This window comes from Mytilus galloprovincialis, chromosome 10, assembly GCF_965363235.1.
Source record: "Mytilus galloprovincialis chromosome 10, xbMytGall1.hap1.1, whole genome shotgun sequence".
NCBI lineage: Eukaryota > Metazoa > Mollusca > Bivalvia > Mytilida > Mytilidae > Mytilus > Mytilus galloprovincialis.
Genome location: NC_134847.1, coordinates 74,563,039 through 74,589,298, shown reverse-complemented (window position 1 = coordinate 74,589,298; position 26,260 = coordinate 74,563,039). Strand labels below are relative to the sequence as shown.

Here is a 26,260-nt window from a genome sequence, read left to right as displayed (position 1 = left end):
GTACCCCCTTATCCTTTTCTGACTAACTCATACGGGTCTAGGGCATAAGTGCTATGTGCCATTTTAGAGGCAATACCAACCTCTACCTCTGGTATAATGGTCGATGTGGAGAATCTCTTAGTTTGGCCAGCCGGCAATAGTTCATTTCGAATTCGTTGTATCCGGGATACCATATCCCCCCTTTGAACCCTCTACTGACAAACTCGTACGGGTCTAGGGTATAAGTGCTATGGGCCATTTTAAAGGCAATAAGTACGTCTTCCTCTGGTATCATTGCCCACGTGGAGAATCTCTTCGTTTGGCCAGCCGGCAATAGTTCATTTTCGAATTTGTGATATACCAGGGTACCCCCTTATCCTTTTCTGACTAACTCGTACGGGTCTAGGGCATAAGTGCTATGGGCCATTTTAGAGGCAATACCAACCTCTACCTCTGGTATAAGGGTCGATGTAGAGAATCTCTTATTTTGGCCAGCCGGCAATAGTTCAGTTCGAATTCGTTGTATTCGGGATACCATATCCTCCCTTTGAACCCTCTTCTGACAAACTTGTACGGATCTAAGGTATAAGTGCTATGAGCCATTTTAAAGGCAATAAGTACCTCTTCCTCTGGTATCATTGCCCACGTGGAGAATATCTTCGTTTGGCCAGCCGGCAATAGTTCATTTTCGAATTTGTGATATACCAGGGTACCCCCTTATCCTTTTCTGACTAACTCGTACGGGTCTAGGGCATAAGTGCTATGTGCCATTTTAGAGGCAATACCAACCTCTACCTCTTGTATAATGGTCGATGTGGAGAATCTCTTAGTTTGGCCAGCCGGCAATAGTTCAGTTCGAATTCGTTGTATTGGGGATACCATATCCTCCCTATGAACCCTCTTCTGACAAACTCGTACGGGTCTAGGGTATAAGTGCTATGGGCCATTTTAAAGGCAATAAGTACCTCTTCCTCTGGTATCATTTTCCTTGTGGAGAATTTCTTCGTTTGGCCAGCCGGCAATAGTTCATTTTCGAATTTGTGATATACCAGGGTACCCCTTATCCTTTTCTGACTAACTCGTACGGGTCTAGGGCATAAGTGCTATGTGCCATTTTAGAGGCAATACCAACCTCTACCTCTGGTATAATGGTCGATGTGGAGAATCTCTTAGTTTGGCCAGCCGGCAATAGTTCAGTTCGAATTCGTTGTATCCGGGATACCATATCCCCCATTTGAACCCTCTACTGACAAACTCGTACGGGTCTAGGGTATAAGTGCTATGGGCCATTTTAAAGGCAATAAGTACCTCTTCCTCTGGTATCATTGCCCACGTGGAGAATCTCTTCGTTTGGCCAGCCGGCAATAGTTCATTTTCGAATTTGTGATATACCAGGGTACCCCCTTATCCTTTTCTGACTAACTCGTACGGGTCTAGGGCATAAGTGCTATGGGCCATTTTAGAGGCAATACCAACCTCTACCTCTTGTATAATGGTCGATGTGGAGAATCTCTTAGTTTGGCCAGCCGGCAATAGTTCATTTTCGAATTTGTGATATACCAGGGTACCCCCCCCCCCCCTTATCCTTTTCTGACTAACTCATACGGGTCTAGGGCATAAGTGCTATGTGCCATTTTAGAGGCAATACCAACCTCTACCTCTGGTATAATGGTCGATGTGGAGAATCTCTTAGTTTGGCCAGCCGGCAATAGTTCATTTCGAATTCGTTGTATCCGGGATACCATATCCCCCCTTTGAACCCTCTACTGACAAACTCGTACGGGTCTAGGGTATAAGTGCTATGGGCCATTTTAAAGGCAATAAGTACCTCTTCCTCTGGTATCATTGCCCACGTGGAGAATCTCTTCGTTTGGCCAGCCGGCAATAGTTCATTTTCGAATTTGTGATATACCAGGGTACCCCCTTATCCTTTTCTGACTAACTCGTACGGGTCTAGGGCATAAGTGCTATGGGCCATTTTAGAGGCAATACCAACCTCTACCTCTGGTATAATGGTCGATGTGGAGAATCTCTTAGTTTGGCCAGCCGGCAATAGTTCAGTTCGAATTCGTTGTATTCGGGATACCATATCCTCCCTTTGAACCCTCTTCTGACAAACTCGTACGGGTCTAGGGTATGAGTGCTATGGGCCATTTTAAAGGCAATAAGTACCTCTTCCTCTGGTATCATTGCTCACGTGGAGAATCTCTTCGTTTGGCCAGCCGGCAATAGTTCATTTTCGAATTTGTGATATACCAGGGTACCCCCTTATCCTTTTCTGACTAACTCGTACGGGTCTAGGGCATAAGTGCTATGTGCCATTTTAGAGGCAATACCAACCTCTACCTCTTGTATAATGGTCGATGTGGAGAATCTCTTAGTTTGGCCAGCCGGCAATAGTTCAGTTCGAATTCGTTGTATTCGGGATACCATATCCTCCCTATGAACCCTCTTCTGACAAACTCGTACGGGTCTAGGGTATAAGTGCTATGGGCCATTTTAAAGGCAATAAGTACCTCTTCCTCTGGTATCATTTTCCACGTGGAGAATTTCTTCGTTTGGCCAGCCGGCAATAGTTCATTTTCGAATTTGTGATATACCAGGGTACCCCCTTATCCTTTTCTGACTAACTCATACGGGTCTAGGGCATAAGTGCTATGTGCCATTTTAGAGGCAATACCAACCTCTACCTCTGGTATAATGGTCGATGTGGAGAATCTCTTAGTTTGGCCAGCCGGCAATAGTTCATTTCGAATTCGTTGTATCCGGGATACCATATCCCCCCTTTGAACCCTCTACTGACAAACTCGTACGGGTCTAGGGTATAAGTGCTATGGGCCATTTTAAAGGCAATAAGTACGTCTTCCTCTGGTATCATTGCCCACGTGGAGAATCTCTTCGTTTGGCCAGCCGGCAATAGTTCATTTTCGAATTTGTGATATACCAGGGTACCCCCTTATCCTTTTCTGACTAACTCGTACGGGTCTAGGGCATAAGTGCTATGGGCCATTTTAGAGGCAATACCAACCTCTACCTCTGGTATAAGGGTCGATGTAGAGAATCTCTTATTTTGGCCAGCCGGCAATAGTTCAGTTCGAATTCGTTGTATTCGGGATACCATATCCTCCCTTTGAACCCTCTTCTGACAAACTTGTACGGATCTAAGGTATAAGTGCTATGAGCCATTTTAAAGGCAATAAGTACCTCTTCCTCTGGTATCATTGCCCACGTGGAGAATATCTTCGTTTGGCCAGCCGGCAATAGTTCATTTTCGAATTTGTGATATACCAGGGTACCCCCTTATCCTTTTCTGACTAACTCGTACGGGTCTAGGGCATAAGTGCTATGTGCCATTTTAGAGGCAATACCAACCTCTACCTCTTGTATAATGGTCGATGTGGAGAATCTCTTAGTTTGGCCAGCCGGCAATAGTTCAGTTCGAATTCGTTGTATTGGGGATACCATATCCTCCCTATGAACCCTCTTCTGACAAACTCGTACGGGTCTAGGGTATAAGTGCTATGGGCCATTTTAAAGGCAATAAGTACCTCTTCCTCTGGTATCATTTTCCTTGTGGAGAATTTCTTCGTTTGGCCAGCCGGCAATAGTTCATTTTCGAATTTGTGATATACCAGGGTACCCCTTATCCTTTTCTGACTAACTCGTACGGGTCTAGGGCATAAGTGCTATGTGCCATTTTAGAGGCAATACCAACCTCTACCTCTGGTATAATGGTCGATGTGGAGAATCTCTTAGTTTGGCCAGCCGGCAATAGTTCAGTTCGAATTCGTTGTATCCGGGATACCATATCCCCCATTTGAACCCTCTACTGACAAACTCGTACGGGTCTAGGGTATAAGTGCTATGGGCCATTTTAAAGGCAATAAGTACCTCTTCCTCTGGTATCATTGCCCACGTGGAGAATCTCTTCGTTTGGCCAGCCGGCAATAGTTCATTTTCGAATTTGTGATATACCAGGGTACCCCCTTATCCTTTTCTGACTAACTCGTACGGGTCTAGGGCATAAGTGCTCTGGGCCATTTTAGAGGCAATACCAACCTCTACCTCTGGTATAAGGGTCGATGTAGAGAATCTCTTATTTTGGCCAGCCGGCAATAGTTCAGTTCGAATTCGTTGTATTCGGGATACCATATCCTCCCTTTGAACCCTCTTCTGACAAACTTGTACGGATCTAAGGTATAAGTGCTATGAGCCATTTTAAAGGCAATAAGTACCTCTTCCTCTGGTATCATTGCCCACGTGGAGAATATCTTCGTTTGGCCAGCCGGCAATAGTTCATTTTCGAATTTGTGATATACCAGGGTACCCCCTTATCCTTTTCTGACTAACTCGTACGGGTCTAGGGCATAAGTGCTATGTGCCATTTTAGAGGCAATACCAACCTCTACCTCTTGTATAATGGTCGATGTGGAGAATCTCTTAGTTTGGCCAGCCGGCAATAGTTCAGTTCGAATTCGTTGTATTGGGGATACCATATCCTCCCTATGAACCCTCTTCTGACAAACTCGTACGGGTCTAGGGTATAAGTGCTATGGGCCATTTTAAAGGCAATAAGTACCTCTTCCTCTGGTATCATTTTCCTTGTGGAGAATTTCTTCGTTTGGCCAGCCGGCAATAGTTCATTTTCGAATTTGTGATATACCAGGGTACCCCTTATCCTTTTCTGACTAACTCGTACGGGTCTAGGGCATAAGTGCTATGTGCCATTTTAGAGGCAATACCAACCTCTACCTCTGGTATAATGGTCGATGTGGAGAATCTCTTAGTTTGGCCAGCCGGCAATAGTTCAGTTCGAATTCGTTGTATCCGGGATACCATATCCCCCATTTGAACCCTCTACTGACAAACTCGTACGGGTCTAGGGTATAAGTGCTATGGGCCATTTTAAAGGCAATAAGTACCTCTTCCTCTGGTATCATTGCCCACGTGGAGAATCTCTTCGTTTGGCCAGCCGGCAATAGTTCATTTTCGAATTTGTGATATACCAGGGTACCCCCTTATCCTTTTCTGACTAACTCGTACGGGTCTAGGGCATAAGTGCTATGGGCCATTTTAGAGGCAATACCAACCTCTACCTCTTGTATAATGGTCGATGTGGAGAATCTCTTAGTTTGGCCAGCCGGCAATAGTTCATTTTCGAATTTGTGATATACCAGGGTACCCCCCCCCCCTTATCCTTTTCTGACTAACTCATACGGGTCTAGGGCATAAGTGCTATGTGCCATTTTAGAGGCAATACCAACCTCTACCTCTGGTATAATGGTCGATGTGGAGAATCTCTTAGTTTGGCCAGCCGGCAATAGTTCATTTCGAATTCGTTGTATCCGGGATACCATATCCCCCCTTTGAACCCTCTACTGACAAACTCGTACGGGTCTAGGGTATAAGTGCTATGGGCCATTTTAAAGGCAATAAGTACCTCTTCCTCTGGTATCATTGCCCACGTGGAGAATCTCTTCGTTTGGCCAGCCGGCAATAGTTCATTTTCGAATTTGTGATATACCAGGGTACCCCCTTATCCTTTTCTGACTAACTCGTACGGGTCTAGGGCATAAGTGCTATGGGCCATTTTAGAGGCAATACCAACCTCTACCTCTGGTATAATGGTCGATGTGGAGAATCTCTTAGTTTGGCCAGCCGGCAATAGTTCAGTTCAAATTCGTTGTATTCGGGATACCATATCCTCCCTTTGAACCCTCTTCTGACAAACTTGTACGGATCTAAGGTATAAGTGCTATGAGCCATTTTAAAGGCAATAAGTACCTCTTCCTCTGGTATCATTGCCCACGTGGAGAATATCTTCGTTTGGCCAGCCGGCAATAGTTCATTTTCGAATTTGTGATATACCAGGGTACCCCCTTATCCTTTTCTGACTAACTCGTACGGGTCTAGGGCATAAGTGCTATGTGCCATTTTAGAGGCAATACCAACCTCTACCTCTTGTATAATGGTCGATGTGGAGAATCTCTTAGTTTGGCCAGCCGGCAATAGTTCAGTTCGAATTCGTTGTATTGGGGATACCATATCCTCCCTATGAACCCTCTTCTGACAAACTCGTACGGGTCTAGGGTATAAGTGCTATGGGCCATTTTAAAGGCAATAAGTACCTCTTCCTCTGGTATCATTTTCCTTGTGGAGAATTTCTTTGTTTGGCCAGCCGGCAATAGTTCATTTTCGAATTTGTGATATACCAGGGTACCCCTTATCCTTTTCTGACTAACTCGTACGGGTCTAGGGCATAAGTGCTATGTGCCATTTTAGAGGCAATACCAACCTCTACCTCTGGTATAATGGTCGATGTGGAGAATCTCTTAGTTTGGCCAGCCGGCAATAGTTCAGTTCGAATTCGTTGTATCCGGGATACCATATCCCCCATTTGAACCCTCTACTGACAAACTCGTACGGGTCTAGGGTATAAGTGCTATGGGCCATTTTAAAGGCAATAAGTACCTCTTCCTCTGGTATCATTGCCCACGTGGAGAATCTCTTCGTTTGGCCAGCCGGCAATAGTTCATTTTCGAATTTGTGATATACCAGGGTACCCCCTTATCCTTTTCTGACTAACTCGTACGGGTCTAGGGCATAAGTGCTATGGGCCATTTTAGAGGCAATACCAACCTCTACCTCTTGTATAATGGTCGATGTGGAGAATCTCTTAGTTTGGCCAGCCGGCAATAGTTCAGTTCGAATTCGTTGTATTCGGGATACCATATCCTCCCTATGAACCCTCTTCTGACAAACTCGTACGGGTCTAGGGTATAAGTGCTATGGCCCATTTTAAAGGCAATAAGTACCTCTTCCTCTGGTATCATTGCCCACGTGGAGAATATCTTCGTTTGGCCAGCCGGCAATAGTTCATTTTCGAATTTGTGATATACCAGGGTACCCCCTTATCCTTTTCTGACTAACTCGTACGGGTCTAGGGCATAAGTGCTATGTGCCATTTTAGAGGCAATACCTACCTCTACCTCTTGTATAATGGTCGATGTGGAGAATCTCTTAGTTTGGCCAGCCGGCAATAGTTCAGTTCGAATTCGTTGTATTGGGGATACCATATCCTCCCTATGAACCCTCTTCTGACAAACTCGTACGGGTCTAGGGTATAAGTGCTATGGGCCATTTTAAAGGCAATAAGTACCTCTTCCTCTGGTATCATTTTCCTTGTGGAGAATTTCTTCGTTTGGCCAGCCGGCAATAGTTCATTTTCGAATTTGTGATATACCAGGGTACCCCTTATCCTTTTCTGACTAACTCGTACGGGTCTAGGGCATAAGTGCTATGTGCCATTTTAGAGGCAATACCAACCTCTACCTCTGGTATAATGGTCGATGTGGAGAATCTCTTAGTTTGGCCAGCCGGCAATAGTTCAGTTCGAATTCGTTGTATCCGGGATACCATATCCCCCATTTGAACCCTCTACTGACAAACTCGTACGGGTCTAGGGTATAAGTGCTATGGGCCATTTTAAAGGCAATAAGTACCTCTTCCTCTGGTATCATTGCCCACGTGGAGAATCTCTTCGTTTGGCCAGCCGGCAATAGTTCATTTTCGAATTTGTGATATACCAGGGTACCCCCTTATCCTTTTCTGACTAACTCGTACGGGTCTAGGGCATAAGTGCTATGTGCCATTTTAGAGGCAATACCAACCTCTACCTCTTGTATAATGGTCGATGTGGAGAATCTCTTAGTTTGGCCAGCCGGCAATAGTTCAGTTCGAATTCGTTGTATTCGGGATACCATATCCTCCCTATGAACCCTCTTCTGACAAACTCGTACGGGTCTAGGGTATAAGTGCTATGGCCCATTTTAAAGGCAATAAGTACCTCTTCCTCTGGTATCATTTTCCTTGTGGAGAATTTCTTCGTTTGGCCAGCCGGCAATAGTTCATTTTCGAATTTGTGATATACCAGGGTACCCCCCTCCCCTTATCCTTTTCTGACTAACTCGTACGGGTCTAGGGCATAAGTGCTATGTGCCATTTTAGAGGCAATACCAACCTCTACCTCTGGTATAATGGTCGATGTGGAGAATCTCTTAGTTTGGCCAGCCGGCAATAGTTCAGTTCGAATTCGTTGTATCCGGGATACCATATCCCCCATTTGAACCCTCTACTGACAAACTCGTACGGGTCTAGGGTATAAGTGCTATGGGCCATTTTAAAGGCAATAAGTACTTCTTCCTCTGGTATCATTGCCCACGTGGAGAATCTCTTTGTTTGGCCAGCCGGCAATAGTTCATTTTCGAATTTGTGATATACCAGGGAACCCCCTTATCCTTTTCTGACTAACTCGTACGGGTCTAGGGCATAAGTGCTATGGGCCATTTTAGAGGCAATACCAACCTCTACCTCTTGTATAATGGTCGATGTGGAGAATCTCTTAGTTTGGCCAGCCGGCAATAGTTCAGTTCGAATTCGTTGTAATCGGGATACCATATCCTCCCTATGAACCCTCTTCTGACAAACTCGTACGGGTCTAGGGTATAAGTGCTATGGGCCATTTTAAAGGCAATAAGTACCTCTTCCTCTGGTATCATTTTCCACGTGGAGAATTTCTTCGTTTGGCCATCCGGCAATAGTTCACTGTCGAATTTGTGATATACCAGGGTACCCCCTCTCCCCTTATCCTTTTCTGACTAACTCGTACGGGTCTAGGGCATAAGTGCTATGTGCCATTTTAGAGGCAATACCAACCTCTACCTCTGGTATAATGGTCGATGTGGAGAATCTCTTAGTTTGGCCAGCCGGCAATAGTTCAGTTCGAATTCGTTGTATCCGGGATACCATATCCCCCATTTGAACCCTCTACTGACAAACTCGTACGGGTCTAGGGTATAAGTGCTATGGGCCATTTTAAAGGCAATAAGTACCTCTTCCTCTGGTATCATTGCCCACGTGGAGAATCTCTTCGTTTGGCCAGCCGGCAATAGTTCATTTTCGAATTTGTGATATACCAGGGTACCCCCTTATCCTTTTCTGACTAACTCGTACGGGTCTAGGGCATAAGTGCTATGTGCCATTTTAGAGGCAATACCAACCTCTACCTCTTGTATAATGGTCGATGTGGAGAATCTCTCAGTTTGGCCAGCCGGCAATAGTTCAGTTCGAATTCGTTGTATTCGGGATACCATATCCTCCCTATGAACCCTCTTCTGACAAACTCGTACGGGTCTAGGGTATAAGTGCTATGGGCCATTTTAAAGGCAATAAGTACCTCTTCCTCTGGTATCATTTTCCACGTGGAGAATTTCTTCGTTTGGCCAGCCGGCAATAGTTCATTTTCGAATTTGTGATATACCAGGGTACCCCCCCCCCCTTATCCTTTTCTGACTAACTCGTACGGGTCTAGGGCATAAGTGCTATGTGCCATTTTAGAGGCAATACCAACCTCTACCTCTGGTATAATGGTCGATGTGGAGAATCTCTTAGTTTGGCCAGCCGGCAATAGTTCAGTTCGAATTCGTTGTATCCGGGATACCATATCCCCCATTTGAACCCTCTACTGACAAACTCGTACGGGTCTAGGGTATAAGTGCTATGGGCCATTTTAAAGGCAATAAATACCTCTTCCCCTTGTATCATTGCCCACGTGGAGAATCTCTTCGTTTGGCCAGCCAGCAATAGTTCATTTTCGAATTTGTGATATACCATGGTAACCCCTTATCCTTTTCTGACTAACTCGTACGGGTCTAGGGCATAAGTGCTATGGGCCATTTTAGAGGCAATTAAATGGACTGGTAATGTTGAGTTTGAAGGCTCTTATTGATCTCCGTAATTTTGAAGAATTATGTCATTGAAATAGTAATTGACAGTTTCTATTTTTCTGTTTATTATATTCCTTCAATAAACTATGTTTCTTGTTTTTCTGATCTTTTTAATTGTGTGATACTATCGTAGTATTGTATATTTTAGTTTTAGAATTGGACTATATTTGTAGACAACGAACAGATTATGGAATGCCCATATGACAATTAATTCCATTTAATTACCCTATATTTAATCATCTTGTTTTAATTACTATAGTTTACATTGATTCAATAATAACAACATTTTAATGTTCATAATTGTTTTGTGTTGTGTGAGGCAATGCAATTAAACTTTTCATTTACTTTCATTTTAAATGACGCGGACCTTGCAGAAGACACCTATTGGCTTACTATTTCCTAATTACTTTATATTGCTTTAAATAGCATAACCATAATGGATATTAACAGCAAAAGTTATTTTATTGTCACAATCTAATAACTACCCAAAACATTTCATCGAACGCGGTTTTGATCTCATGAATATTATTGACGGCTAGCCTCATGAATATTAACGCCGGCTAGATCCACACTAGTCGTCCATTATCGCAGAACTAGTATTTTTGTTTATGGGCCAGCTGAAGCGCGCCTTTGGATGCGATATTTTCTTGCTGTATTGAAGAACTAAATGTATCTGAGAAACAAACCTTATAAAACATGCGCGCCTTATAATTATTTTGTACATTAAATACAGTTAAACTATACCTTTATTATCGTATCTAAAAAATAGACCAATTCGGAGATATTTAAGATTGACCAATAAACCCTGAAAATAAAGTCAAGGTCAGACAAATATATATACATTACAATCATTCCATAAAACAAATAAAGTTCACTTATTCCTTATAGTATCTGAAAAACAGACCGAAACAAGAATCAAATAACACGAACCATGAATATAAAATCAAGATCAGATTATTCGAGATGGCTTGTAAAACTAAGATTTATTGGCAGTATTGACCACAGCTTTTTATTATTAAACACAAATTTAAATATGTACACATATAGATTCAACGATATATATTGTTCAACTAGATAGATTCATAGATAACTAGATTCATAGATGTATAGATCATTTTTTGGTTACCTCTGGCAACCTACAGATAACTAGATAGATATATATAGATAGATAGATGTATGATCCTGGGATACAGCGATCAACTAACTTAGCTGTTGGATCCTGGGATACAGCGATCCACAAAATGTACTTTTAATATCACTAAAATATAGACAACTGTAACTGTAGTTTATCACACGCAGCGAAGTTGCCAAATTGATTAGGTACGGTATATGTCAAACTCAACCGTACCTGATCAACCGCCACTAAAGTGGGGATGAAGCTGCGATAGGACTGTGGCCAATACTGTTTTAAAATTTCTTAAGATGTACACATACTATATAGTACCAAATGTATCTGGATATGTATAAGAACCAGAACAAATAAACATTTCAAGCGCACCTTGCAAATTATTCAGAAATATGTCATTTCCTAGATCAGTCAAATGAACACCATCTTCCTTTAAAAAAGTACTATTAGGAAAAATATCTGGATACTTTATATAATGCCCCCCATTCTTTAACACGAATGATGCAATGGCACTATTTATCCTAATTCTGCATGCCATCATGCTATCCTGACTTATTGAATGACGCCAATTTGTTCTCGGTAAAATTTGAGACCAGACAATCGAACTATTGGGTAGATAACTTTGTACCTTCTCCAAGGTGGCCTTGATTTCATTCCTTAAAAACCCTAGTTTTGTCTTCCCCAAATCATTTCCAGCAATATGAAGGACAAGATATTTCGGCGCTTTTCATATTTCATCAGTCTTTTTATTGTTGATTCAAATCTTTTAAACCCATGCCACCATACCCTTGCCACCAAATTTTAACTCCTATTCTATGGAGACCTAAATTTACACCACCTGTTCTACTTCTTGCGTGTACAAATGCATTTCTTATCAAAGATGAGCCTACTATCCATACTGACACTTCTTGGCCTACAATTTAATACATGTATGTATTGACATGAAATATTCTAAATTGACCATCAAATTCAACGAAATTTATTCAAAATTGTGGTATTCGTATATAACTTTTGAAAGTATCAGAATTCCAACGACCCATTACTTTAATTTGCTCATCAGAAAAAACAAGCATAGTTGCTGAAGTAGCACTACCGATTCTAAATGAGTGCGTCCCATACTTTGATTGATCAAAACCAATATACCCCAGGGCTTGTTTTAGAATTCCTGAAAACTGATATCGAGTCATCGGAGAGCCATCAAAGTGGCAATATAATTGACCACTAATTCGAGGTCGAATCTTTAAATATTCTTGCAGTAATTTTACCGGACAAATTCCAACATCTGATTGTCGGGCCACAAAAATTGAAGTCCCTCGACTTAGCTGGTCTGTTTTTGAAGACGCCAAGTATATTTTTATATTATGATTAGTAACCTCCACATTTTCAATTTTTATGGCATGATTAGACCCTTCCCTGCCACATGCAGTTTTCATTTCACCAACTCGCAGAAATGCAAAAAATCCCATTGAAAAAGCACTAGAAAATAAGACAGCTTCATATCTGGAGCTACAAAATGCGGGCAAAATCTTTATAATATTTTTTAACAGATCTAAAGTAATAGGTAATCTACTGTCAGGTCTTTTCAACTTTGACCTTGCCATTCCATCAATCATTTTCCTTACAACAATTAATGGAGACATATCTTCGTAATTATTAATCTTATTAAAAACTGATAGCTGAGATATAACATTTCACCGTAGATGGAGCCATGTCCAAGCAAGACATGTATGCAATGAACTGAGTAATGTGGTTCAATGGTATTGGAAAACTATGATCTAAATCAAAACTATCCCTAAATTTAGCCAAAGCATTTAAAGCTCGTTGATAAGCTTGAATTGTATTAAGGAGCAAGCGAACAATTAATTAATCTGTTTGTTTCAGACTCAATATCAAATCTCTGCACTCTTCTGGGTTGTTTTCTGGAACCGACTCGGCCCCGGGTGCTAGTTCCCGGAATCTCTTCAACTGAAAACGAGAAATCGAGTCTGCAATTTCCTTTTTACAACCATCAATATGTTGTGCTTTAAACTGAATATTGTGCTGCATTGTAAAAAGAACAAGGGGGCGAATAAATGCCATCACACGCTTCGATTTGGCAGTTCTTTTATTGATAATGCTAACTAATTCCATATTGTCAATTCGAAATAAAATCTTTCGATTTTGGAAATTTGATGCCCATATAAACATAGCTAAAACAATTGGAACTAACTCTAAAAAAGTAATGTCCCTCATGATTGGCATATTTGACCATGCTTCCGGCCATTTATATTGTGCCCATTTACCATCAAAATATGCACCACAACCTAAATCAGAGTTACCACAGCTGTCAGTGTACAAATGCAACGTTTCATTTTTTATCCACGTGTTTTCTGATAGATAACAATCTCCGTTAAAATGTTCCATAAAAATCAGCCAAATTTTTGCATCTTCTCTGAGATCATTATTTATTCTAATTGAATAAAAAGGCTTTTTATTTTTTATAGACCCTATGACATCATAAAACCTTGACCACTACTGTCTTGAATATTACTATTAGATACATTTAAGGACACATTTGAGATAGTATTCACTGGTTGCATATATAACAACCAAAGCTCATTGTCTATATTACTCCATAAACTGGATGGTTCATGAGCTTTTCTTAGTCTATATTGCTCATCATAATTTTTCCAACCCATACCTTGGTTTCTTTGAGCCCCAAGGCGTATTGTGTGCATGTATTTTAACAATTCCTTAATTCGGTTTACGTGCACAGCACAATAAATATAAATAAAAATGATGAAAGCATCTGTCCACTTTTCAATATTTGTAATTTTTGATTGTTGAGAAATGGGTTGTAAAATGAATTCCCCTTGAGCCCATGTCAACTTTTGTTTGTCAGAACCCGTGTTGACTGATTTATTTAATAGACAAGCTAAATCTATGAATTCCCCTTTCAATATTTTTTCTTTAATTGACTGTGTTACATTTATGCCTAGATTCTCATGAACACTTTCAATTCTATTGGGAATTTGTACATAATCATTATTGGTCACATTACCTGTTTGTGACACAAACTGTGTGTTATCAACAGTTGGCTGGAGGTCTATTGCTCGTCTCGGTTGCCATGGTAACATGTCCGGAATGTGGACGGAGTTGTCCTGATTGCTAGAAAATGTTGACATCAACATTCTTGTCGTTGATACTGTTGAAGTTGTTGGTATGGCAGCGCCGTCATGTCCAGAATTTGTATAGATAGCCTCAGGCCTTGTAACCGTCATAGATGATTGTACTGACGCCCGTGACGAAACTCCCTTCTTACTCCAGCTCTCGCTGATGCTGTACGCTTCCTGGTACCTCTTCTCAACATACTGAAACTCACAAATAGATTTATTTATTCATTTATTTTTATTAAATTTATTTATTTACTTATTTAAATTTATTCGTTTTGTTTGTGTGTGTAACCAAAAGTCTTTAATCAATGACAATATATCTTAAAGCTGTAGCCGTTCAAACGATGTATGTATCGTTTTTGTTCAATTGATAGTATGTCGTGTTCTACGAAGTAATTACTTCCGCAGCAGAATCACTGGGTGAATTGTTCACCAAATATAAAGTCACAACAAAAATATCATTTCTTTAACTTAAGTAGTATTGTGATTAAATAATTTTTCTTTTATTTCATATTCGGCATCACGTGGCGGCCACGCCGTTTCGAAATTCAACAATTTCTAACTATTTTACAATTCTTTTTTATTAAAACAATTTTTTTTTGTATTATCCATATATCTCTTTGCCTATTATACATATATAAAATACCAACTTTAATATCCACTATAGCAATTCAACTTGATATTTTCAAAATACTTCTCTCTGTAATAGACCACTTTCGAGTTCATCCGTCACCGGCAAAAACTCGTCAATTATGCACGCCTTTATGACGTCATTTACCAGATAGAGGGGCTCGCCTGTATCCCTGCACTATTTACGTTCATCAAGCGTCTTAGTGATCGTCTGTGTGCAGGATAAACTAGAAATAATGGTTGCTATGTAGGTACTTACTGACAATTCCCTAATGACAGCAGTGTTGATTGTCAATTTTGAGAATTCAATTTGCCGAATAATTCGTACAATATAGAATTATAGTTTTCCAACCACTCGCTCAACATTGGAAGGAAGTGACGACGCCCCTAAACGCACAAATGACGGTGATAAAGGCGCGTATAATTGACGAGTTTTTTCCGGTGACGGATGAACTCGAAAGTGGTCTATTACACGTCTGTTCACTTGCAGCTCAAAGTTAAAAAGAACGCTAACGTCAAATTGACGTCACCACTATACATCTTATCGACTACATATGAATTTATAAAGGAAAGCACTGCAACGGCCGAGATTAAAACTTTCCACTAGAATAACCGAATTTATGTATATTACATAAATTCTATTAATATTACTGCAAGATAGACAATTACACCATAAAAACATTCTGTACATCAAATATATCTAGCTAAATGCTTATAGTATCCGAGAAATACACTAAAACACAAAAAAATACTTTACCGGACCACTTAACCCTAAAAATGAGGTCAAGGTCCGATGACACCTGTCAAGTTGACATTTAGACATTAAAATCGTTTCATACAACCAAATATAGAAGAACTATTGCATTTGGTATCTGATATTTCGGCTAAACCACGAACATTTAACCTTGTTGAATGATCAATAAAATGAGTTCATGGTCAAGTGAAAACTGTTTTCCTAATTTTTGGCGCACAATATGTTTAAGTTGTGTGCACAATATATTTAAATTGTGCGGACAATATATATTTAAATTGTGCGCACAATATATTATTTCGTGCGCACAGTATATTATTTTGTGCGCACAATATATTTAAGTTGTGCGCACAATATATTATTTTGTGCACACAATATAATCGAGTTGTGCGCACAATATATTATTTTGTGCGCACAATATATTTTTTTTCTTTGCATGTCCCTAGCGGGGCTCCGTATATTTTCCTAGAATAAATGTCATAAAAAAGTTTTCTCAACATTTTTTGAATATGAGATTGAAGACTCTATGTGTCCATGTATAGAGTATATTTGATGTTTTCAGCTTATATATATATGTTGCTCACTATCAGTAGATATTATAAGTTATAGTGTGTGTTAGTGACCTAATACGAAATATATGGAATTTACTGACCCCATATATATTGTATTATGTCACTAGCACACCGTGTAACGAATTTAACTTACTGACGGATATTTGGACTAGCGGCCTATCAGAGTGATCAAGTCTTCAATACTTTGTATCAAGATCCTACTTGCATTTGTCTATAAAGAAAACAAATGCCAACAATAGCACCTCTTTAGCTTTAAATTTATTTTATGAATTTATTTCAATCGTTCATTACATGTATTAATTTCTCCGTCTGTTGAATCCTTTCAGATTTCTTTTTTTTTTGTTTTGAAAGGAAAGTAACTTCGATATGCCAACAATAAAAACTTGTTAGCTTTATGTTTTATGAACTTATTCCAAACTTTTTTTTCATCAATTTCTTCGTCTGTTGCATCCTTTCAGATTTTTCCTCAACACCGTGTTGTTTTTATAAAGGTTGTGGCATCGATTTTGTTTTGAAAGGGAAGTAACTCTTTACTAATCCCATATGGTAACTAACCCTATATGGTAACTAACCCTATATTTTTTAGGACACCCTATATCAAATATACAAAGTCACCACGTGTAGTCCTTTAACCAATCATATCTCTATAAATCTATAGGAGGTAAGATAAAATATAATATTTATGTAATATCTCCGAAATAATGCAAACGCAACCGGACAATGTAAATGGATTTTTTTTTTTCTCTCAGTAGGACCTAGGTGGTGTTTAAAAACTAATTTCTTGAATAATAAGCAAACTAGAATAAAATAGAAAGCAATTCCTCTGACTCTTGCTATTATATCATTATATGTATTACCTTATCCCAACATGTCGTGAGTAACTTAACGTAAACAACTTGCATTGTTTGTTTGTCGCTTCTCTGTATGTCTATCGTATTTCGTGATTTCAAGCTGTATTATAGAAATTCGACAAATCCTCGTTTTTTTTTATCTTTATCAGTTTTGAAATATAAAAAGCCTCTATCTTAAGATATGAGACCAGCCAAGTCAGTGATGTTTCAATATAAATGCACTTTTTGACCGTTTATTGTTATCACTTAAAAAATGCAGTTGGCATAGTTTTGAAGCATCTTTGTCCAGAATATTGCAGATGTTTAATGGTTGATAGATATTTTCGTCTGATTTTGTTAGCATTATGAACTTTCCCTTAAGGTATTTTTGTAATTACTTTTGATACTATATTCAGTTTTTCCGTATATTAAACTATGTACTTGTACAAAGACAACAATGTGATTGATATCTTAACATACCTATTCAGAATACATATACACAGTAACATTGTAATGCTATAAGTAGAGGTCATCAGTGTTATATTTGTCTTTTTCCAAGTCAAATTGATATGTCAAACATCAAGGATTTTGATTCATTATTTACAATAATTGGAGAATTTGGACCATACCAAAAGAAAGTATACTTGGCATTATGTATGATTCCACTGATAAGTTGTTTTCACATGCTTTTATCTGTATTTATTCTTGCTGCACCAGAACATAGGTAAGTACAGCGATATAATGGCTGGGTTGATATATAAAATTATGACTGTTCAGAGATTTGTCACCTCAGTAATGCAATAATACTGTTGTTTTACTCTATGTCATTTAAACTCTTCTTGAGTAGCAGTCCATTTCTGTTTATACATCTGATGAGTAATGTCTTTTTCAACTGGTTTTTATAGTTTGTTCTTAATATAATGTGCTGTACTTCCGTTGTGCTGTTACACCTCTGTTCCATGTAAGGGGGAAAGAAGTGAGAGCGTTCACACAGATGTTTTAATGTTTAACCCCGACACATTTCATGTGCCTGTTCCATGCAAGCATGTAGTCCAGTGGTGGTTGTCGTTTGTTCATGTCAGCTATATTTGTTCGTTGTAAATTGTTTTGTCATAAATTATGTCATTGTAGTTTTTCTTAATTGAATTATTTCATATTTCTTGTGGGGTTATTTTATAGTAGACTATACAGTATTGTTTTTTCTCATTGTTGAAGGCCGTACGGATGCCTATAGTTAGAATCCTTGACAATATACCCAAAGCACAAAATAAACATCGCTGAACCATCTCACTTATTGTTTACGTGCTCCATGATTCTGTGTTGATTGCTAGTCATATTCAAAATCACTAAGCTTCTGCAAAAAATAAAAACCGCGAAAGTTAGTCAGCAGGCAAAGTTTTCTATCAACAATAAATAAATCAAATATTGATTCTTAATCAATATAAAAAAGCGCAAACAAAGTATATAGTATATTTGCATGCATTGGTTTAATAACTCCCAGCCTACATGAACAGTTATAACACACTTCCAGACATTCATTAAAAATCTTATTTTAGGTGCGCATTGCCTGGATGGTCAAATGATACATTTGAAATCCAAAACGAGGCTCATCGTCAGATGATCAACTTGATGATTCCTGATTCCACGGATGAAACGTTGAAATATTCACAGTGCAAGTTAATCAAGAACAATATTTCTGTAGCTTGTAACCAATGGGTTTACGACAAATCTATATTCAAATCAACATTCACAAGTGAGGTAAGAAACCTAAGGTTACATGTACATGAACTTTATTGGTTAAAAAAGTTTCCATTTTAATCATTAGTGTTGCCCTGTTTTGGCCAAATAATGTGTTTGCGATCCTTAAAATTTCGATTTTAAATTTTCAAATTGTTTATCACTAAGATCCTGTATAGACTTATTCCTGAACAGTTTCACTCATACTAATTGTTGAATCCATGATTTTTACATTTCTAAAAAAATAACGTCAACTTGTCACAGACATTGAAATAAATAAAAACACATGACAAAAGAGCGTCCGAAATGCTTAAACGGATTCATGTACAGTAACAACAGCAACGCTCACCACTCAAAACAATTAAAGCTAAGGATGTTTGGATAGAGATAAGAAGGTGTGGTTTGAGTGCCATCCAAGTAACAATTTGTAAAAGTAAATCATCGACTGCCATCAACACGGAGCCTTGGCTTACACCACACAGGAAGCTTAGGCGGCCCCAAAAATGAGCTTGCTATATTGTTTTGCCCTCGGCTTTTTCGTCGTATGTTTGTGTGTTATGAATTTTCCTTGTTTGGTTACTGTTTTGTTTTGTCAACAAAAAATATGTTCCTAACACTGAATTTTAAATAATAAATTTACAGATAATTATAATAGTCATCAATATTTTACATACAGTTCCGAAGATGTTTGATTTGAACATCTAACTTCTGTGACATGCCATTATAGATCATTATACCTTTCAGCAAAATTTGGTATGTACGGACGAGTTAAGAACATCGCATGCGTCAATGATATTTTTTGGTGGTGTACTAGCAGGGGCATTTGGTCTTGGTACACTGTCAGATATGTAAGTATTATATACTACTTTTTCCATCAAGTTTCTTAGAAATGTACTCATGATGTTAGGAATTACAACAATATCAAATAAGTATTGCAAAAATTAGCTTGCATGTTCAAAAGCTGTTTACATTTACAAAACCAATCTGAAAGTTGCCAAAAAACAAAAGATTTCGGAACAAAGATCAATTATAAGAAACACAACAGGCAGCTATACTGAAGACAAGAACATTTGAACTACATTGTATTTTGCTCAAATGTGCGACAAAAGAATTCCAGTGCCTTTTGAATGTGTAGATTTCAATGAGGACTTACTACTTTGCTTCTAGGAAATGAAATAAATTTTCCGATTGAAGAGAAGAATCGAATGACTACGTAAATATGGTCAGAAACCAATCATTCTAAAATCATCTGCATCATAAAAATACTGTTTGTATTTTTTTCCTGTAGTTTTTTTTTTTTTTTTTGTACAATATGGGAACAGTATATCTAGATGTCAATTGATATGTTCCTGGTACATTCGACAATAAATTACAGTTGATGTGTTCGTCCGGAAAGTTTGACAAAGTTACAGGAACAAACTTATTATACATGCCAAGTTTACTAGTACATAGAGCAGGGAAACAGGCGACCCCCTTTATCTGGTAAATGACGTTACAAAGGCGCACAAAATTGACGATTTTTTCCGGTTATGGACTAAATCGAGAGTGGTTTATTAGTTCATATAACTGCAGTTTTAAGAATAACTTTTTACAAAGATACTCTTTGCAGGAAGAAATGGTAACAGAACCAATACATCATTATAAAAACTTTTGACAGTGTATCTCTATTTCTAAAACTATTTCTTCTTCTTTTAAGGATAGGAAGAAAAAAGACGTTATACCTGTCGAGTTGGCTACTTTTAATATCTACAATGGCTGTAGCCTGGGCACCCTCGTTCTGGGTGTTTTGTGTATTGAGATTCATTGTTGGTTTTTCCTGTGCCGGATTATTTATGACTGCCTTTGTTCTAGGCAAGTGTAAAGAATAATATATCAAATGAAAAACTTAAAATACTGATAACGGCTATTACTAATTCAATTTCTAAAGAGTAAATTTTAGACAGACGTTGATGAAGTCTGATGATATATCGCTAGTCTTTGTTGCGGAGAATGAAACATCTGTGCGTTTTTTATTAATTTGTTTAAGCATAACTTGAAACCTAAGATATGTATGTACATAAGCTTTGTTATTACTGTATAAGGATCACGATTTGTCTATGTCCTTGCCCTTAATGGTCTAAAATATTTTGTGTAATATCATTCTGGGTCTATGTCAACCTTCATTGCTTATTTTAATAGCATTTTAATTGCTATCGACATATTGAAACATTCCATTCTTTAATTTTGAGTTGTGTGTGCTCTGTGTTGAAGGCGTCATTGTGGCTTTGAGACGAATATCTAAATTTCAAGTGCAATCAACAGTCGACGTCTTCGGAAAGGTCAGCAATTCCTGCTTCACTAGTGATACTTGTCGTGATACTTCAAATACAGAGTGATAAGGCGTAAACGAACTTAAAAACGTGTTTTTTCTAACCTAATAATTTAATAATTCCTAATTTGACAATGTTTATAAGTTAAAAGGGCTAATGGATGACTGTTTTATGCCCAGCGGCAACATAAAACCTCTTTTTGAGTTAATGTTTTATACATGATGAAATGATAAATCAGTCTTTTATCAATAACAATATATCCTTTTAGGCATGGAGATAGTTGGGCCTTCAAAACGTGTTTGGGCTGGTGTTGTAATAGAATATTTCTTTGCTATTGGTCTTGTTGTTCTAGCTGGGATTGCCTACGCCATTAGAGAATGGAAGTATATAGAAATAGCTGTGTCAGTACCGTCAGTATTCTTTCTGTTATATTGGTGGTGAGTTATAAATGATGTTATTCTGAGGCATATTGTTTCAAAACTCGAATTGACAGGACAATTCATTTCGTCGGTTAATCTGCAGTAAATTATACGTTATCCTACATATGCTTTGTAAATATAAAAGCAAATGGAACTAAAGCCAAAAATACTTATCGTTTTTAAAAACTTAATCATATCCTTAGCTAATACAATGTTAATTGTTTTCGTTCATGTTTGTGTTTTCTGAAGATTTACATTGATACGCGATTTCATGTGTTTATGAACTCAAATGAACATGAATATATAATATACAAGTTAACTGTATGAAATTGAATTCAATGGGTTCCAATAGGCATTAATTGCATATACAATTAGCATCACAATATTCAGTTCATTTGCTAAACACCTGCCCTAGGCCTGCTACATCAACAACAAAAATGTTGTTGTCCCTGAACAATACGCTTTTGTTTTTTGTTTTGTGTAAATATTAGACCTTAAATGTTTTGATAGTAGACTTGTTATTGACAATTCACTCAGAAACCCAATATATACTTCCACGTCACCTTTTAAAAAGCATAATTCAAAAGAATGATAATTTTTATGTCTTGTGATATTCTTTCAACCTTCCTTTTAATCGACGTGAAAAGCTGGATTTTCCTCATTGTGCTGGATATCCAAATAAAATAAGTTTATTTATTTACTGGGTCTTCCAAAAGCTCCTTGAAAAGTTTTTCCAAATTTCTATTTCTTTCACAAATTAGCTACGCACATCCGGCCTTGCGGTCATAAAACTTTCGAGCACGTTTTGTTCTCAGACTAAAAACCAACAAAACAAACAAGTGTTTCGAGCTCAAAGTACCATAAGTACTGAGTAAAGTTTTATAACTAAGAACTCAGAGTAAGTGTCAAACTACCTACATCTAGGCGATTTAAATGAGATCAGTGTGCTTCAAACAAATCCAAAGTTACAAATATAAAAGATCTACTAAAAAAAACAGAGAATCACCATTTGTATCTTGCAATATTATTTTGCCATATGCTTTTCCGTTGTATGATTATGTGTAATGAGCGTCCCTTGGTTTTGCTTACTGTTTCGTTATGTCAACAAAAAATCTGCTCCTAATACTAAATTTTAAATTGCTCAAAAGTTTGATAAACAAAAGTACTTCATTTTTTATAACTTCCGTTCCGTTATATCTTGTTGCCCAATAGGTTAGTTCCTGAATCACCGAGATGGCTGTTATCACAGGGAAGACATGAGGAGGCTGAGAAGATTATCAGACAAATTGCTAAAGGAAATAACGTTACTTTACCAGAAAAGGCATTGGTGAATCTTGAAGCAGACAAGTCAACAACAGGACGGGTTTGGCATCTGTTTACTGATCGGGTTCTTCTAATCAGAACATTAATCATTTTCTTTAATTGGTAACTCTAATGTTTAAATGATTTCAGGGTTTCATACCGATTGTGATTTTTTGTAATTTCAGTACATTATGAGACTACAAAATATGCCGTGTTTGTTTGAAATAGTAGAGACTTTCCTTTTTCTATTACTAATATGATGAATGTTTCAGAAAAGAAGTTTCTCAGCTAAACTACTAATTAATAAATTTTATTTGTATAAATTGTTTTTAAAATCGTTTACAATCCGCTATATTTATATCTATGAATAAATTGTTTGGTATTGTGATACTACAGGCAAATAATAAAAGTTCGGGTAAATGATGTTCAATAAGCAATTTCTATGGTAAAGCTATCGATATTAATCAAATAAGAATACTATTGCAGTGAAACAGATAACAGGATCTACAATAAAATTATTCATAAAACCCATGACGTTATTTTATATATTATTATTTCTGTACTAAATAATGAGATTGTATATTTGGCTTTGGTTGATCAATTTAAATGTATTATTAAAAAAAAACAATCTCAAATGTTATTGTCATCGTTTTCAGGTTGGTAGTCAGTATGGGGTACTATGGTCTCTCCTTGAATACTGGAAACCTGAGTGGAGATTTTTATCTAAACTTCTTTCTCTCGGGACTGGTAGAATTTCCAGCTTATACGTTATGCCTGGTGTTTCTTGACAGAGTTGGAAGAAAGAAATTACATGTCAGTTGTTTTGTTGGAGGTGGTTTAGCATGTATATGTACTATTTTTACCATGCTGTATGCTGACGAAAGTACGTATTATCTAGGGAACATATCGTATAATAAAAAACAATCTTTGAATTGTTTTGATCATCTTTTATTTTTCATTTTTCGTTTGAGTGATACTTGTCTTTGAGCTCTGGATTATTTACGAGTTTGGCTGTTCCTCTGGTATCTTTTGCCCTTCTATTAAGAAGAATGCTGTAATTTACGCATAGTGTATATCTCCTTTTATTCAGATTCACAAATAGTGGTTATGAACAACAGTAAAAACGCTAATAAAGACTTATTTATATTACTGATATTGCATTTTTAAAGATATAATTAAATCATCTTTTTTGACAAGAAAATTGAAACACTGTTACACTCTGTATACTGTGTATATTAAAAATACGATTTATATGATGCAAATTAAATTCCTTTTAGAAATTTGAAAATTGAATGCATTTATGTAGAAAATCGGAATCTTTGTATAACATCTCACTCTCAATAATATACTGGGAAGAGAGAATTTTGCGTCAACCAATCGGATCCAATAGATACAGTTATACTGTCTTCACAAATTGTCAACATGTTACAAATTTAATCAACTTGCGTTAAAACCTTAGTACAGATTAAATTCAATCTAACAAATAATATATTTCTCTACATAAATTTCATCTGCAGGCTTACAACCAATAACAGTTACGTTAGCTATGATTGGTAAAATTGGCATTGCTGCGGCGTTTGCGGTAATTTATGTATGGTCAGCAGAAATTTACCCGACAGTTGTCCGGAATGCTGGTATGGGTGCCAGTTCAGCATGTGCTCGTATTGGAGGCATGGTATCACCATATATTGCTGACGTTGTAAGCCATAAAACTCCATTGAATAGCTCATTTTAATTCAGTTTATTTATTTCTCACAAGGTCTGTTGCATATTTACTCAGTTTCATTATTTAGGTTTTTAAACAGAAAAGTATTTTACGATTTCATCAGCTCTTGCAATTTCAATCATTTTGGCCTCGAGCATAAATGAAGAGACATGTATTGTCGAATTTCACACACAGTTTAGTAAAATTGGTACAGCTTATGTTATACAAATAGTACTTTATAGTCAAAAGGATCCTAGTACAGTACTAGTATGTTAGCAGCTTGAATGTCGGACAAATAATGCTTAAAAGAAAAAGACAAATAGGACAGTCTCCAAATAGATTAACATGAATTGTAACTCTAGAGGCATTTGTGTCTGTGAATTTAGATCTGGAACAGCAACAAATTTCTACTTTTTAGAAATAAGAAGATGTGGTTGCACACCCAAAGACAGGGGGTTCGTGGGGTTCGTACCAAACCCCTTTGAAAACAAATAAGCACTGTTAAAGTCGACGTTCTGTTTGAATCGTAACTAAAAAAGTTGAGTGTGATTGTATCGACCCCCATTGGAAATTCCTGGCTACGGGCCTGGTATAAGTGCCAATGAGGCAACTCTCGACCCAAGCAACAATGTATAAAAAGTAAACAATTATAGGTCAAAGAACGGTCTTCAACACAGAGCCTTGGCTCACGCCAATATCTTTTTCAAATAAATTTATAACAATCATATTTTATTTAATTAAAGAGCAAAGTTGTGGATGGTCATCTAGGTAGAGCCTTACCATTGGTTATATTCGGTGGGTTCTCAGTCCTCGCAGGTCTTTTATCATTACTACTGCCAGAAACACTCAATCACAAGCTTCCAGAAACAATACAAGATGGAAAAGAATTTGGAAAGTAAGTCTTGACTAGCTTTAGTTTTTATGCAGGTATTTTACAATGAATATGAAAATTTTAATTCTGCATCGAGCTATGTGTTTCTAAATGTAACAATGGTATTAGCATTCATACCAACATGTGCCTCAATTAATAAACAACACGTTAAAAGCCATATTTTTTTAAGAAATAACAAGACCCATATAAACAATAAGCTAGCATACAGAAAAAGACGAAGAAACTTCTACATTGAAGGCCGATCCAAAGTGTGTTCAATGCTTCATGTTTATTACCTCACATACATTTTGTTATAAAAATGCTTTTATAAAATACTAAAACAAACATTTGTGAGCAAATCAATTAAATTCATATTTGACTACCACTAATCTAATGATACTTCAAAAGCTTGATATTTCATTGTGGCGTATTTAGTTGTAAATTTATCTGTAATCTTTGCACTAGTATTTGTACAAGAACAAATTATCAATCTTTTAGTAAATTTTGATTATTAACAAAAATAACGAGCATCAAGACAATTTTTATCTTTGAAACTTATGTATGATTTTAGGTTATGTGTTCTCACAGGAAATGTTTTTTTTTTTTTCAGGAAGGAAAACAAATATTTCCCAAGTAAATCCTATTCCAACCAAGCCTTTGCTACCGACGACAATATTTCTACTACAAAAACTGAATCTTCTAGATTGTAGAGCACTGATGCACTGTTAATTTTTTTTTATTATAATTTTTATGATTAAAACTTTCATAATTTTTGGTGGTTTTTTTACCAGTAACAGTCTAGATAATCATTTCCTCGAAACACAATTGCAGAGCGAGGGTGTAACTGGAATGCTCGTACATTTTTCCAATATGGTCTGGAGAAAGTAATCATTGCACAGATTAAAAAGGTACATTACAAATTCATGTAATAATGCCAATGACACAACTTTCCATTCAAGATACAATATAGTAAAAGTAAGCAGTTATAGATTACATTATTATTACTGCCTTCAACACAGAGCCTTGGCTCACACTAAACAGAAAGTTATAAAGAGCTGTAGAAAGTAAACAGTAACCGGGTTACTTTGGAAT

The 26,260-nt window shown here is 37.4% G+C and overlaps 2 protein-coding genes across 5 annotated transcripts in view; one reads left to right on the top strand and one right to left on the bottom strand.

Annotated features, from left to right (window-relative positions):
- LOC143048373 (organic cation transporter protein-like) overlaps positions 1 to 25,939 on the top strand; it is an 84,709-nt gene extending 58,770 nt beyond the window's left edge. For 2 of the 4 annotated variants that reach the window (XM_076222028.1, XM_076222030.1), the window contains exons 2-10: positions 18,382 to 18,583; positions 19,307 to 19,410; positions 20,259 to 20,413; positions 21,140 to 21,308; positions 22,503 to 22,715; positions 23,249 to 23,475; positions 24,110 to 24,291; positions 25,041 to 25,192; positions 25,779 to 25,939. In XM_076222028.1, the coding sequence (XP_076078143.1) occupies positions 18,382 to 18,583; positions 19,307 to 19,410; positions 20,259 to 20,413; positions 21,140 to 21,308; positions 22,503 to 22,715; positions 23,249 to 23,475; positions 24,110 to 24,291; positions 25,041 to 25,192; positions 25,779 to 25,878 (1,504 nt within the window). In that variant the 3' untranslated portion in view covers positions 25,879 to 25,939. Of the gene's footprint in view, positions 1 to 17,357; positions 17,550 to 18,381; positions 18,584 to 19,306; positions 19,411 to 20,258; positions 20,414 to 21,139; positions 21,309 to 22,502; positions 22,716 to 23,248; positions 23,476 to 24,109; positions 24,292 to 25,040; positions 25,197 to 25,778 lie in introns of those variants that run through there. The other 2 variants (XM_076222029.1, XM_076222031.1) reach the window with 2 other exon arrangements.
- LOC143048377 (uncharacterized) lies at positions 10,747 to 14,741 on the bottom strand. The gene is given in 3 exon segments (XM_076222042.1): positions 10,747 to 11,628; positions 11,630 to 11,803; positions 13,931 to 14,741. Coding segments are annotated over 3 exon segments (825 nt in total). The 5' UTR covers positions 14,151 to 14,741; the 3' UTR covers positions 10,747 to 11,197.
- Positions 25,940 to 26,260: the final 321 nt, after the last annotated feature.